Consider the following 17079-nt stretch of genomic DNA (forward strand, 5'->3'; position numbering starts at 1 on the left):
TTAAACCATAAGTAAATTCATTAATCATCATCATCACCTAGGCTTAAAATACTTATGGAAAGTCGCCTTTGTAAAATAATAAATAAATAAAATAAAATATTGCTTGTTTCTACAAAACACGACAAATTTCACAAGAAATTTATTGTTGGTAAAGAAATTATCTTATCTGAAATCTACTACTGTACGGTAACTCAGAACTGTGCAATACAGATAAAAGCTTTCAGAGATAAATCGGTTCTCATTAACTTTATTATACTAGCAGTTGAATTGCATTTCACAATCCATAGTGCTTGTCAATAGTGTTCCATAGTTTCTTTGATCGAATAGTTTGAATCATTTTCGTGTGTAGTTTTATGAATGAAGTTGACTTCAATATAAAATCGTGCACCAAGTACCTATAAACAACATTCTTGCAAACAATTCTCATATTATTTGTAAATCAACCGAGTGTTAAACAAACAATCAAACAGACATGACGAGTTCCACTCCAGAATCCTTGAAGAGCAAGTTTGAACTTTGCCTCAATAACGACGATTTAAGTGATTGTGAATTCTTGGTTGGTGAACAAAAGTGCAGAATCAAAGGACATAAACTGCTGTTTGGCATCTCTAGTCCTGTTTTTCGAGCTATGCTGTATGATGGACCCCACAATGCCGTAGCTTTTGAGGTAAAGGACGTTGAACCTGATGTCTTCCAAGGTATGAAACAATTTATCTATACAGATAGTGTAAATTTCTCCTCAGGTCTACAAGCGTGTTCAGTATATCTGGTCTCTTGGAAATATGTAATTCCTGATCTTATGTCGAAATGTGTTCAATACATCGAAGACAATATATCTGTTTCTGAAGTGTTGGACGTTTATGAGTTTTCACGCCAGAATAACATACCAGACATTGAAAAACATTGTTTGACGGTCTTTCAGAACAAAACTAGAGAAGTAATGCAGAGTGAAAAGTTTCTGTCAACTGATATTCATACACTAGAAACAATTTTGAAACTGGACTCATTGAGTTTGGACTCTGAACTGGAGTTGTTCAAGTATACGGAAAAATGGGCTCTTGCAGAGGCTAATCGGCGAAAAATAGATTTGCAGGCAGAATATTTCAATTGCATCAAAAGGCACATACGTTTTTCGACATTTGATAAAGATCAATTTCAAGAAGGACTGTCCGAGTCTGATCTGCTAACTGCAGAAGAAAAAATTCCGATTTTATACAATTTATTGGGTTTTGAGAATAAATCACCACAGATGACTGCTCCTGTAGCTGTGCCCCGAATTTTCAGAGAAGGAGAAGGAGGAGTAGAAGCTGAAATAGAAGATAAAGAAGAAGAAAAAGAAGAAGGTGAAGAAGAAGAAGAAGAAGGAGAAGAAGAAGAAGAAGGAGAAGAAGAAGAAGAAGAAGACGACGACGACGACGAAGAAGACGAAGAAGAAGAACAATGCCAGAAATGGACAAAAGTGTCAAATAATATCTTCAAATGGACAAAAGTGTCAAATAATATCTTCAAATTAGAAATGCTTGCAAAAGACGGTAGATGTATCCATACGACGCGTGTGGAGTTATCAGAAAAAACAATTAAATCATTGGGTGAACCAGACGAAATAGTAGCCAGTGTCATGAAAAATCACAATTTCAGTTTATGCTCGATTGAGAAGTTGAACGATTCCGAAGAGGAAACTTCGGATATGAAAATGATTGATACTATTTTAAGAATTAGAAATAGTGAAGAAAATATGTCTTATGTATTTATCTGAAATTCATATTAAGAGAAAATATTTTTGAATTGGAAATTTCCGAGTTACAAAAAGATGAGTAACTGGTAATTTTAACTGTTAAAATTATTATTCAGTTTATTCGTTCACTTACCCCGATCAGTGTGTCAATGATATAATATGAACTACCTACCCGTAATTACAATATATAGCAGGATAGGCCTATTCATGACATTAGTGGGTACGGTACATATAACTATATTGTCTAAGTCTTAGTTCTGAAATACATATTATATTGATGTAAAATATTCTTTATTCAGACTGTACTCGTCTATTTAGTTATGTAATATGACTTATCAATAATAAAGTTATGTCAATAATAAAAATAAACCAACCACCTGTTATGACGAATGTGACACAGTGAGCGATGTGCCAAATTATGTTATGTCACAGAACCATGGTAACTGAAATCAATATGAAGAAATATTACAGTAATAGACTTTACTTTGTAAACAAGTGAATTCAACAGTATCTCTTTCATTTATAAATAAAGAAAGATATATAAATATTAGATATATCTAACTATACAAAAACCTATTATACCGTTTATTCACCACTTTTTGATTGCTTTGATTGAAATGCCTTTGTAATGCTCACACGAAAAAGTTTGAAAGTATTTTAGGAATAATATGGTTGTTTTATGATAATGAAATAAACTGAATTTTGGTAATATTGCACTACTTTATATTTCAACACCAGAATACTACCATAGAGAAACAATAGCGTAAGTTTCTCTATGATACTACTGAGTCTGTTTATAAAAACATAGACTATACACTTATAAAAAAACATGACAAACTTATAAAAATGTGACATAAAAATGAGAAAATATTAATAAAGAAAACTACCTATGCTAAACAGATGGAAATTATATACTGAGAGATTGCAATTGTTAAAATGTTAATGAATTAATAATTATTATGAAACGAAAATCCAAATTAAATGCTACTGTGAATCAGCAGTATATATATATATATATATATATATACTTTAATTTTTTACCTCAAAGACTTCTGCAAACCTACTGCAAATATTATATATATAGTCTTTGAGGTAAAAAATTAAAGTATATATATATATATATATATATATAATATATATATATATATAATATTTGCAGTAGGTTTGCAGAAGTCTTTGAGGTAAAAAATTAAAGTAAATCGTATAGCTTTTGTTGGTGGGGACTCCCTTGCGGGATGGTCCCACCACCGGAATATATATGATTTAAGCCGTCAATTGGCCTTACGACTGTCATACTTCAGCCGGGACCGACAGTTTAACGTGCCCATCCGATAACACGGGAGTGATCTGGTTAAAAAACTTTTGGTAATGAGAGGGTTTGAACCCAGGATCTCTATATGCTGCTAAGTAAGCACTCTCTCCACTAAACCACGGATCACACTTTGAGGTGATTTACAGCATTTAATTTGGATTTTTGTTTAGTAATAATCAGGCCCACTACCATACTTAACTAATAACTGACGATAGGAAACTATGGCGAAAGCACTAGAAATAATAATAATTATATAAACATTATATCGATTGATTACATTATATACTGAGTCCATACAAACTTACTTTTGACTTACCGTATTTCAAAAAATATTTGCTTGTACATGCAACAGGACCTGGATGTTCAATCTCAAAATGAATCACATATTAGGCTTAAAACAAACGAGACTTGATAAGGGTGCAGTTCAAAACAATAATCCAGTTTTATCCTATAACCCAAGTAAAATATACTCACTTTCCATTTTAAAACTGTGTTTACACCGGAGTTAATAAAAAAAGTCTAAAAAATTGTTGTTATTAACTGATGTTAACAACAACGTCATTACATAATTATATGTTAATAACATTTTATTAATAACAAGGAGTTTTCTGTTAAAAACGAGTTATTTACTTTTCTTCTAAAGAGAAATTTTTGACGATTCAGTCAAGTTAATAACTCGTGTTATCAACTCTGGTGTAAACGTATAGCTTTAGGCTACTAAAATTATTATATCATAATTATTCCAGTATCAAGTAACTTAATAAGTTAATACAAGACAAAAATCAGAAAAATAAATAACCTTCTTTCATAAATCAAAGTATATTGTCTATTATAAATTTTGCTCAAGGTTAGGCCTACTTTACTCTATTTTATTATATAGGTACCTCAGGAAGAAAGTAGATCCCCTTTAATGTCAATAACTTAATCCTTAAAGCCGCGTTTACACCAAAGTTATCAACAAAAATAATGTTAATAGCTTAATACTTATAGATTCTATTAGATTGAACGCAACTTGTCAAACACATATGATCATCATGTGTATGATAAGTTATGTTCAATCTAATATAATCTATAAGGATTAAGTTATTAACATTGTGTTAATAACTTTGGTGTAAACCCAGTTAAGATTCTATTAGATTGAACGAAACTTCACTAACACATATGTTCATCATGTGTATGATAAGTTATGTTCAATCTAATAGAACCTATATAACGTCAGCTTACAAGCAGAAGTCACTAAGTAAATAGGCAAAACGAGGTTATTCACTACCTCCGTGAACATACCTACCTCTGTGTTTACGGAGGTAGTGGGTTATTGCACTAATATACATAGTTTTTGATGCTCTTTCGACTGGAAGATAGCACTAACTTCTAATGTTATTATTTTTTCAGCTACAGCTGATTCAAAAAAGCATTAAGTCATTAAGGAATAAGTTATTAACATTTTGTTAATAACTTTGGTGTAAACGAAGCTTTAGGCTACTGAAATTATTATAACATAATTATTCCAGTATCTTAATAAGTTACTACAAGACAAAAATCAGAAAAATAAATAACCTTCTTTCATAAATCAAGTATAGTGTCTATTATAATCTGGGAGAAGACAGTTTTGGGCTATGCCTATTGTCTTCTTCCAATCATATTTTAATTATGATTTGTGATTGTGAATAAATAAATAAATAAATTCTGCTCAAGGTTAGGCCTACTTTACTCTATTTTATTATATACCTCAGGAAGAAAGTAGATCCCCTCAGGTAAGGAGTTCCTAATCTCTCACTAGTGACCAATGACCATGTTGGTTGAAACAAATGATACTTCTGGGCGAATCAAAAGTTATTTGTGAGTTCAGCCGCGCCGTCAACACTAATCGATATTACGCACATTGAGATCTGATTCTAGACAACTAGCCTACTTTAATCTAGTCAATGATCCAAACAAAACAACTGTTAGCCAACGGAAAATATTCCCCTTGGAATTTCTTCAAAAGCAAAAAGCACACCTGTTCAATCAATAATGATTGAAGAACAACTTCTTTTAAAAAGGTCAAAGATGGTCACAATTTATGGAACACAATTCTCTCACTGTCAATTTGTATGAGAATCTAGAACTGATATTGACTTAACTTGCCATGTAAATATTCATCTTGATTGACAGCCAGTGTTTTTCCCATTTCAATAATAATAATAATTTTAGAAACTTCTGCAACTGTTAATTACGATTTGCATCAAATAATTCCATAAGTAATATGGAGAGAAGTTTGCCTGCCTTTTTTTCGCCAGATATGTTTGCTGATAATATTTTATCATTAGTATTCATGATTACATTTTTATAAATAAAGGCGAAAGTCTGTTGAAAATTCTTTCCTTCTATGACTGATTTTTTCATTATGCACCATGTAAACGATATTTAAATCCAGAAATAAATATAAATCAGACTCGTATCTCGTGACTCATATACATTGCTACCCTCAGGTACATTCCAGTACAAGCACCTCCACTTTTCATTAGAAAACAGTATACTCATTTCATTAGTATTACAGTAGAACAAAGCAGAGAATTACGTTCGTACTCTTACCAAATAAGTAAGACATAGAAGAAGCAGAGAAAGTTAGTTATCTATTTTGCGATACTAGCAGTTTCGAATTGAGGCTGTGCAAAGGCTAAAAAGAAACTTTCCACTCGTGATATTTTTCAAAGTTTTTCGATTTGTATATCATCAATCTATCAAAATGAAAAAAGTTTTCTCAGGAAAACATTTTTTTTCTGATCATTAATTTTGAGATATGATGAGCGCCTAAAGTTGAATTTTTGGGACAGAACATTTCAAATTCGGTAAGAGATAAATCCATGAGATTTAGAGGATAAAATTCTTCTGGTAGTGATCTGGTAATTTTTTTTTAAATATCATTTTCAAGATAGTTATTCAAGTACTAAAAATAACTTTAGTTGAGTTATTTTTGGTAAATTGAATAAACTTTCTCAAAAAATGATATTTTCAGAAAATTCTTGTTTTACTAGATCAACAATACATGAAGAATCTATCCTCTAAATCTCAAGGCTTTATCCTTACCGAATTTGACTTTAGGCGCTCATATCTCAAAAAGTAATGATCAGAAAAAAAATGTTTTCCTGAGAAAACTTTTTCATTTGATAGCTTGATGATATACCAAATCGAAAAAAATTGAAAAATATCACCAGTAGAAAAGTTAATTTTAGCCTTTGCACAGCCTTAAGTTCTGAATTGTTGATCTAATAAAACAAAATTCTCTGGAAATATTAATATTTGAGAGTTGTTCAATTTACTAAAAATGACCAAAAATAAATTTAGTTGAGTTATTTTTGGCAAATTGAATAACTTTCTCAAAAATTGATATTTTCAGAAAATTCTTGTTTTACTAGATCAACAATACAATGAAGAATATATCCTCTAAATCTCAAGGCTTTATCTCTTACCGAATTGAAATTTTCTGTCCCAAAAAATTTAAACTTTAGTCGCTCATATTCAAAAAGTAATGATCAGAAAAAAAATGTTTTCCTGAGAAAACTTTTTCATTTTAATAGCTTGATGATATACAAATCGAAAACTTTGAAAAATATCACGAGTAGAAAGTTTATTTTTAGCCTTTTGTATATATCAAGTTTCTCAGGAAATGTTTTTTCCGATCATTACGGGTACTTTTTGAGGCATGAACGTCTAAAGTTTAAATTTTTGAAACAGATCATTTCAAATTCGGTAAGAGATTAATTTCCTGAGAACACTATTTTGATAGTCTATATAAATCGGAAAACTTTGAAAAATATAACCGTAACAGTAGGAAGTTTTTTTCAGCCTGTTGCACAGCCTTAATAATTCATAAACTTATTGGATCATCAGTCATTAAATTACTTGCATCTAATAGAGTGAGGTCCACGTTATAATGACAGTGGAGAAAGACAGGAGAACAACGTTGCCAAACCTCTGTCTTGTCAATGCCTTCTATAGACGGATCAATAAAGGTTTATTGATGTAGTAATATTAACTGTTCATTCTCGTTTAAAATAGTCAATTATATTTTTAACAATTTCATTATGAATCTTCATAATTAAGATGAAATATTTTGTTTATTAATTATTAATTCTAAATTTTGTTAAAAGGCGATCTGGCAACGGAGCAAAGCGAGAGAGAGATAGCGCTATCAGCTTTGTTGAATGATAGACAAGGATAGCAATACCATTGCCAATCAAACCCTGCCATTATAACGTGGACCTCACTATTGCACTACATTTCAGTAAAAATATTTATTAACGTTTTCATCAACCTTAACCATAAACTGATCAACTTGTTTATCAACTGACCGTTAACAGATCATGAACTTCAATGATCACTCACTCAATTACTTAACCCCAAAACTACCATGAACTAAATTTTATTTCAACTAGTTCATCAACTTGGACAATCGTATTAACTACAACTTGATAACTTATAAATTTATCCATCTTAATCATTAAAATTAACTACTTAGTGCTGTTTTTGTGACACTGCACCGGTAGCCCACCTCTCGGGACAAAAAATAAAAAAACGTTGATACTTTTCTTTCGAATTTTCAACCCTTTAAATTTTTCCTTACTCCGAAAACCCAATTTTTTCGAGACTGAATCTAAAACGTTTCTCCGGAGGCGGACTCTTTCTAAATTTCCTTCAAGTCAGCCTCCCACCCTTTACCCCGGAACATTGCCTACCGGAGCCTACATTTTGTTACAAAAACTGCACTGCTAGAATTCACAAATTCTGTTATGCATGAATACAGATGACAATTCTCAAATTAATATATAAGTGGTACTTGTTAAAATGATAGAAGTTGAATTCATATTGCTATACATTTTGAGGATTTTTTTTCATTTGATAAACAATACCTTGAAGATTGATAAACAATATCCTCAAACTGTCATGAATTCATCTGCAATTATACTCTGTACAAAATTACTTCTGACTTGGGATGGACATGCGCAGCAGAGAAAGCATACAGCGGGAGGGATACAGAGGCGCGATGTTGCCGTTTTGAAGCGGCCAGCGATCACCAACTTCTAGTGACTGTTCATGTGCTCATGCTACACATGCGAAGTTTCCTGTCTGAAAGCAGTCAGACGACTGACAAATTGGCGCCGCGCTTCTACTTTCTATTAGACTCTATTGATCACTGTAATTGGCTGATCTCCCTACATTTCTCTGCACTGAAAATTCCTCCAAGTCTGAAGTAAATTTCTATACAGACTATAATTCTGAAATGATTTGTCCCAGCCATATTTCAACCTTATATGCGCTCATATCATAGAGAATTTTGGACAAGTTTCAAAAACCTGTTGCGCAGTCTCAGTAGCATGCTTATGTAGACTACACCTTTTCCAACTGTATTTGAGAAAGTACCTACCGTATCAATTGTAATTGAGAATAGTCATTTGTATTTGAGAAAACGTCAGATGTAAATGAAAATAGTCAATTGTATTTGAGAAGTCATCACTTGTAATTAGGAATAGTGAATTTTATTTGAGAAAGTATCATTTCAATTTGAGAACATCGATTTGAAATCGAGAAGTTGTCAGTTGTAATTGGTAAATGATTTTAAAAAACCAGTACTACTTCCAGTACTTATATTTTTCATAACTGTACTCATATAAAATAATATGAAAATATATTTAATATTCCAATAAAACTTTTATTTTTCGAATAAAACATTAGGCTATTTTTAAGCCCTAAAATCCATTGAAGAAATTGCCGAATTGTTTGATCAAGAGATTCAATTGATTGATGATAAAGTTCAATTGCGCCGTAAACATAGAGAATTTGATCTCCATGAAAAGTAATGCAATGTTTCACAAAATGTTTAGAGACAAAAGTCGCGTTGCCAATACATACATAGAAATGATTCTCATTAATCATTCGTAAACAGTACAGGGGAAATACTTTCACCATTGAAAATATTAATTTTTCCCCATGCAAAGCCTATGATAGTAATTGGAATACTGTGTACGTAGTACAGTATCCTTTCCTGCTCAAATCAAACCTGCACTGTAGGCTACAGAAGAGTCACGATATGTCAATTGGAAAATATTCGTCTCATTTTCAATCGATATCTTCTCATTTACATTTGACGATTTCTTAAATACAATTCACTATTCTCAATTACATGTGATGACTTCCCAAATATAATTGACTACCTCTCATCTAACACATCTACCTGTATACACATCTGCACATCTACCTCCCATCTCATCTAGGTACCTCTCATCTGACATTATCTCAATTACATGTGATGACTTCTCAAATACAATTGATACTTTCTCAAATTAACTTGATACTTTCTCAAATAAAATTGGAAAAGGTGTAGTAATAATATTGAGATAAACTAATTTAAAATGGACCTCCTTGAATAAAATCTCTAGAATTGATTAATTGGTGATGTTCCAGGATTTGACGATGACCCACACTGGCTGGTTCATCGCCAAGGGCCTTTGTCAAGTAAGTTATTCGCAGTTTTGGGCATACCTAACCTAACCTAACCTAACCTAACCTAACCTTTTGTGCCTTCTCACATATAAGTATAATTATTATTATTATTCATAACTGAATAAACAAATAAGTTACATGCACACAAAATATTTGTTATATTCAGTACGACAAATCGAATTAGAAAGATATAGTTTTCTTGATTCTATTCAAGAATTAAATAAGATCAAACCAATCTACGGCTAAAACTGGTTAAAAAGAAAGAAGCTTTGAGTCACTATATTATTTGTTGTCTTAAGGTGCCTTTTCACAAATAAATGTAATAATTATTCATAACTGTATAAATAAATAAGTTACATGCACACAAAATATTTGTTATATTCAGTACGACAAATTGAATTAGAAAGATATCATGGTTTTCTTGATTCTATATTGAAGAATTAAATAAGATCAAACCAATCTGGGGGTGAAACATTGGTTATAAGGCTGTGCAAAGGCTAAAAATAAACTTTCTACTGGTGATATTTTTCAAAGTTTTTCGATTTGTATATCACCAAATGGAAAAGTTTCGGTATCTCAGGAGAAAATTTCTTTCCCGATCATTACTTTTTGAGATATGAGGGCCTAAAGTTAAAATTTTTGGGACAGAACATTTCAAATTCAGTAAGAGTTCAATCCATAAGATTCAGAGGATAAACTCTTCACGGTATGTGATTGAATAGAAGAACAATCTTTTGAAAATATCAATTTTTAAGAAAGTTATTCAACTACCCAAAAATGACCAAAAATTATTTTTGGTCATTTTTATTAAATTGAACTTGATAACTTTCTCAGAAATTATTGATATCTTCAGAAAAATTTTGTTTTATTTAATCAAAATTACCATGAAGAATATTCATCCTCTAAATCTCTTGGATTTATCTCTTACCGAATTTGAAATGTTCTGTCCCAAAAATTTAAACTTTAGGCGCTCATATCTCAAAAAGTACGGTAATGATCGAAAAAATATGTTTTCCTGAGAAAACTTTTCATTTTGATAGCTTGATGATATACAAATCAAAAAACTTTGAAAAATATAACCAGTAGAAAGTTTATTTTTAGCCTTTGCACGACCTTTTATAACGAAAGAAGCTTTGAGTCTTTGAAAAAGTATAATAGCTTTTATATTATTTGTTGTCTTAAGCAATGTACCGTGCACCACTAAATATTTTGCTTTAATATATTAATGCTAAATATTAATGCTAAATATTTTTACTAAATATTAATGCTTTTCTCATAATATGCTTATTCTCTTTACTCTTATCAATGTTTGACAAAGGGAATTGATACTGTATTGAGCTAGTAACAATATACAATATACATTTTATATTGTCTTAATTTAGTTTAGAAGTATATTTTTTAAATTAAAACATGATTTTTGTGTGTTTTGAATAGTAAATTGAGTGTGTAATTAATGAATGTTAAGTGACACATAACCTAGCTACATTTTGGACTGTTGTATAAATTAGAATTGGAACCGTTTTGGGCTTATAAGCCTGTGGTACTTGTCTGTAAGTTGTGTAATTCTGAATGATTGAATAAATAAATAAATTTCTTATCAATGCACTTGATGTTTAAAACTGTCTGTTCAACTCAATACGTTTCAAAGTATATTAATCTTCAATAAAAATAAAATTATTATAGACATATGATAATTAACACAACAATGGAGCTGCATATCAAACAATTGTTTATTCAATAATTCAATTCGTCCACTACAATCACCAGCGTGATTTTTCTGGACTTTTGTTGTTATCATAACAGTTTCAGATCCACGTTAATCATTCTCTAAATATTTGTTTGATCTATATATATAAAAGCGAAATGGCACTCACTCACTCACTCACTCACTCACTCGCATAACTAAAAATCTACCGGACCTAAAACGTTCAAATTTGGTAGGTATGTTCAGTTGGCCCTTTAGAGGCGCACTAAGAAATCTTTTGGCAATATTTTAACTCTAAGGGTTGTTTTTAAGGGTTTAAAGTTCGTCTTTTAGCATGTATATTCTTCTTCTCCCAATCTCTTAATTATAATTGAAATTTCCATATCATATGTTACTATAGAACTATAATCTAGATAGAGTACCTCTTCGAAACAGTTGTTAACTGGCATCTAAATTAATAATTTTGTCAGGTTGGCATTAAGTTGAGTTGACTTTGCTAGGTTGGCACCAAGTTGAAGATTTAAATGCATTTATCGCGGAAAAACTGATTGGGCACTGCTAGTCGGGGGTCCAGGGGGCGGAGCCGCCTGGCTAGACGGATATGGCGAGCGAAGCGAGCCTGACGGCTAGTTATATATATAGGTACCGTAATAATAGTACTATGACAACTCATCATTATGATGCTCATTAATGTGGTGAGTCTGAAGTGTGTTAGTAAAGTATCAAGTAGGCTACCTATGATGAAAGATTAATTCAGTAAAAATTATTATGAGAAGTGAGTGATTAATTAACTGTAATAAATCGGGACTGTGGTTCAACAAATCTCAACCTACGCATAATATCTCAAAAACCTTTCAAAATACTTATTATCTAATAAATACTTATAATTGAAATTGAAATTTATTCACAACACTGACATGTTTACAAATATTTTTACAATGCAATTTTATTATTATAAAGAAACAGTATCATGATAGAAAAAAAGAAAAGAGCTTCAGTAGCTTAACAGCTGTGGTTGAAGCTCTACACTATTGTTATTGTACATAAAAATATGAACGAGACAGTCACTTTATTTTGATAACTAAAAAAAAAGAATAAGTCTGTCAATTTCACACAAACAGAAATAGAGTAATAGTAAAAAACAAAAAAGAAATAATAATAAAACCCGAAAAAACAAATAAAATATAATTAAGGTGAAATAAAAAGATGTGTCAATTCCACAAAGTTTTTATTTGAATCGAAACTAGTTTGGACTCAATAAAAACTTTGTGGAATTGACAACATCTTTTTATTTCACCTTAATATGGAGAAATTCCACAACATCTCTGTGCAACGTGTTAATTTTATAAAATATAATTTCCTGAAGTACCCTAAACATCTATACAGTAAATATATAACATAAAAAGAATAAATAAAAAAATGAATAAATAATAAACCTCTGGCACCAGTTAAATTTTTAACAATTGAGTCTAAAACAGTCAAATTGAGCATCAGTAAAGTGACAAATAAAGGCAAAAGTTAAATTGAGTACAAAATTGTTTAAAATACTACAAGGAAATACTGAAGGAAAAATAATATTAATTCAATAAAACCGATTTACGCGGGGAAAAAATTAAGAAAGTCTAAGTAAAATCAAAAACATAATTATATAATTATAAGAATAATTATTACCTATCTATACCGGTACATCAGTATATAACAAAGTACGTACCGTACATGAATATTGCTAATTTAGTAATAATAATAATAAAGTTTATTCCTTTAAGTATACAGAATATACAATTGGAAACGTCAGCCATAAATTAAATTAAGATCTAAACAAATAATCACGTCAATTCCTCAAATTCTATGTACTATAATACAATAATATTAGACTACTTTAAAGTATAATGTCAATAGGAAATATAAACATATTTTCAGAAATAATTGTTAAATATCCCTTCATCCATATTAAAATACTCAGCTAGTGAATAAAGAGGATTTTCCGTTAGAAGCATTTTTAATCTATTCTTGAAGGCATTTATTGTCATGGCTCTCACATTGATGGGCAGCTTGTTGAATATTTTTAAAGAAACCAACTTTGAACTTATCTGAACTCTATTAAGTCTGGTATAGGGCCCATCAATGTGTTGCCTATTTCTTGTATAATGGTGGTGAATATTTTCCCTACATATAAACTCATTCATATTTTTCTTTAATTTAGATGAAGATTGATTGCTTGAAGTACGGTAACTTATACTGTATAATATTTCTCTCGCTCAACTATACTTAACCATAGAGAAAATAAGCATACCATGAAAGTATAAGAACCATATAGCATATAAGATATCATATGATAACTTTCCTATGCTATCTTTTCTCTATATGGTTTAAAACCTTTCATATGCAACGTAGGCTACATAAGTTAGTTGATAAAATAATTCTATTATAGCTACATTATAGCGATGTGGAGTTTATATTATTAAACTTTCCAGTTTTGTACTTGACGTTAGAAAACATAACATTGTAGGCTATATACCTTCACTTTCCTAGGGAGCATATAACATTATTATTTAAATCAACCAGATTGGGCACAAATTTCATATGGTAAAGTTCTTTCTGGGCTAGTATATGAATCAAAACTCGGGTGAGGTGAAGTTTTGGGCTGTGCCTGTTGGTCCTGCCCCAATAATTCTGTATATTGAAAAAATGAGACACACATGTCTCATTTTTCATTATGGAGAAATACCACAATACCTCTTCATAAACAATCAATTTTTTTAAAATTCTGTATTTTATTATTGAATCAATAATGCCGCATTTCACTTGTGTTGAAAGTGGAGAGAATATTTGATGAATTTTTTCAATGACAGTGAAGTACAGATTTACAAAGCCACTTCAGAGGATGAAAATATGAATGCTCATATTAGATTTATTGCGGACGTTCCTGAGCCAGCTCCAATCTGATACTAAATTACTTAATATCCGCTGTTTAGAGTCTTCCTCACAGAAACTGTTCAATTATAACCGAGGAGGGTCATTTTACTGAGGCTACAGCAACCTTGGCCTCTGATATAGATCCTAAACACAACATTGCTCAGCATTTATTCTGATATTAATTAGGCTAAATCTATTTCCACTTACACTGCACAAAATCTGTTCAAATACATAGATTTCCCATTATTGATAATATGATGCCGTACAGAATTAAATAGATTTAACCCCTTTTTAGAAAATAAAATATTAATAATAATTAATAATTATATTCTATTAATATTTAATAATTATTATATTCTATCTATTTAATAATTGAATAGATAGATTGATCCATTGAGCATAAGGATATGCATAACACCATGTTTACGGTAACTATTAAATTATACCAACATTTGTACCTAAATAGGAAAACGGGAGAGTACCGTACCGAAATCGCTTTCAAATAAAAGTGTTTTCTTTTGATTGATTAAAGTTTATGACAAACATTATACTATGTATATATACAGAATAAAATCAAAGATTATTGCTATTGAGAGCTTCATCTCATATTGAAGACTGAAATAAAGCTCTCTTTGATATTACATTGAATATTCATTCTTTTATTCCCTACATTTCATATTCGGAGTAGAATACCTACTTATCCAAGAAGTAACTTACCGGTATTCAAAGAGTAATGATGTCTATCAAGATTGAGAAGTAAAGTATAAAGGTGCGTACAGATATTCGCGCCGCGAACATGAGCAATTCACTTTTAATCAGCTGACTATATCTGTATTTTACAGAACCAGTAAAAGATATAGATATAGAAAGCTTGGCATCAGCTGATTAAAAGTGAATTGCTCATGTTCGCGGTGCGTATATCTGTACGCACCTTTAGGTAGGCTATAGAGTTAAATATCGGAGACCGAGCTTCGCTCTGGAGTACAAAAGCATAAAAAATTTATTACGAAAGAAGAAATTATAATAACAAACATAGTTTATACAGAAATGCTCTATCTAATCACAGTAAATTGAGTTTAATTCCCAGAGGAATGCAAAAATTTCCCTCACAAAGGCCCGGTTGCAGAAAAGCCGGTTAAATTTTAATCCTGATTAATTTCACGTGAACCGAATCAGAGAAGACCATTTCTTAAAGATGAATCTATTGGAATTAATCAGGATTGAAAATATCCCGGCTTTTTTGCAACCGGCACTAAGTGTACCTGATTGAATGATTACAAAAGTTCAACAGCTGAGTCATAATTTTGACACAGTCCCACATACATGAACTCGCTCACTCACTTCCATCATCAACAGACAACGAAATAATTATTATCAGCTGTTTTTCCAAGGATGAATAATAATTATCCTTTTAATGTCCTTCAGCGAATTTTCCCAGGGATGAGACCTAGTGTAATCGAATCTTTATATTATAAACCTACTATGTTCTGAATTTCGTTAGAATCGTTAGAGCCGTTTTCGAGATCCGGTGAAATACAAACATATAAACATCTAAAAATATAAACAGAAATTGCTCGTTTAATAGTATAGGATAGAGAGAGGTTGATTAATAAAAACATGCAGTACCTACCCTTTTTATTTAAAACATTAAAAAAAACATTTTAAAACTTTGAAACATGTAGGCCTACTACATGTTTTTATCAATTTCAATAAAGTAGCCCATAAAAGTGAAGTGATTTTATGAGATGTTAATGTATATTTCTCCTCTTTATTGTATGTTCATAGAAAATTAACAAGTGATCCTCTATTTAATATTAAGAAATAGGATAGTGTTAACAGTGAAAAGTTTATAAATTTCTCTTCTATTTTTCGTATTTGTTATGAACTCTATCAAGATCCATATACTGATACCCTTCCTCAATTTGCACTGGCCTTATTATTAGCCGACGTATCTATGTATTTAAATTCTGTATTCTTGATAGGATTATGTTAGACCCCTGTGTTTTTACACACTTTTGGGTGAGAATTTTATTTCCAGAGAAAACTGTGACAACGACTAATAACATGTTGACACCTCTCCTCTTCAATTAAATATGATATAGTTAATCTTACTATTTATTTTTCCTACAGTTACGTTGAAAAGTGGCCATTGCTGCACTGATTACAGAACGCAAAGAATCACTTTTCCGCTCTAGTGCGGGAAAAATTTTTCCTGCACTCCAGATTTGCAACATGGCAACGCAAAATAGTTAGTAGGTTATATGGAGCACCAGTGCAGCAAAATCAAAATGAAGTTGGTAACTGTGGTAGTGTGGTGGTGCACGTTATAAGAATCTTGAAGGGGTGGACAACAGTGGATGACAGCAGTTGACAGCACACAGCCATTCAAACACACATACTACATTCTATTTTATTTATTATAATAAAATTACACAGATATACATTTGATGCATTTCAGGCAATTTTACCCATAATTACCCACTTTTCATATTCAATGGTAACTGTAGGAAAAACTTAATGTGAATACGTGCGCAAAGTTCCTCTGCTGCCTCAACAATCAATTCCTTTCTTTCGGTGAACGTTCTTTCGGTGCAGCAAACTGTCACTTTGCACACTAGTTGCACAAATAACTATATTACATATCACAAAGAATAACATTACTCATATTATGCAAGCTCTTTCGAGTATCGGTATGACAGCATATATTAGGTACTTATTGGGTACTGAATTACTGTGTACTTAGACCCCTTGTTAGAGCCCTTTTGGACATTTTATTATTCACTCAATTTGAATTTATATAAATTCAGATACTTAGTACTAAATAATAATAATACTATATTCATTTCCACAAGAAAATAACAAAATAAACAAACAACTTGTGCAAGTGTAAGAAAATAACTAACTACTAATAATGACTGAAATACTTAT

The 17079-nt window shown here is 31.0% G+C and overlaps 1 protein-coding gene across 2 annotated transcripts; it reads left to right on the plus strand.

The window, feature by feature from the left end:
- The first annotated feature begins 219 nt into the window (after positions 1 to 219).
- On the plus strand, positions 220 to 2444 carry LOC120351509 (BTB/POZ domain-containing protein 3-like). Of its 2 annotated transcripts, none has more exons than XM_039429236.1 (2): positions 220 to 1473; positions 1504 to 2444. In XM_039429236.1, exons 1-2 carry the CDS (start codon positions 473 to 475, stop codon positions 1754 to 1756), a joined length of 1254 nt encoding a protein of 417 aa, XP_039285170.1. In that variant the 5' UTR covers positions 220 to 472; the 3' UTR covers positions 1757 to 2444. The 2 variants fall into 2 exon arrangements, with proteins under 2 accessions (XP_039285170.1, XP_039285171.1); XM_039429237.1 differs by having other exon boundaries at positions 220 to 1449; positions 1480 to 2444.
- Positions 2445 to 17079: the final 14635 nt, after the last annotated feature.

The sequence above is a fragment of the Nilaparvata lugens genome, chromosome 5 (genome assembly GCF_014356525.2).
Source record: "Nilaparvata lugens isolate BPH chromosome 5, ASM1435652v1, whole genome shotgun sequence".
Taxonomy (NCBI): domain Eukaryota; kingdom Metazoa; phylum Arthropoda; class Insecta; order Hemiptera; family Delphacidae; genus Nilaparvata; species Nilaparvata lugens.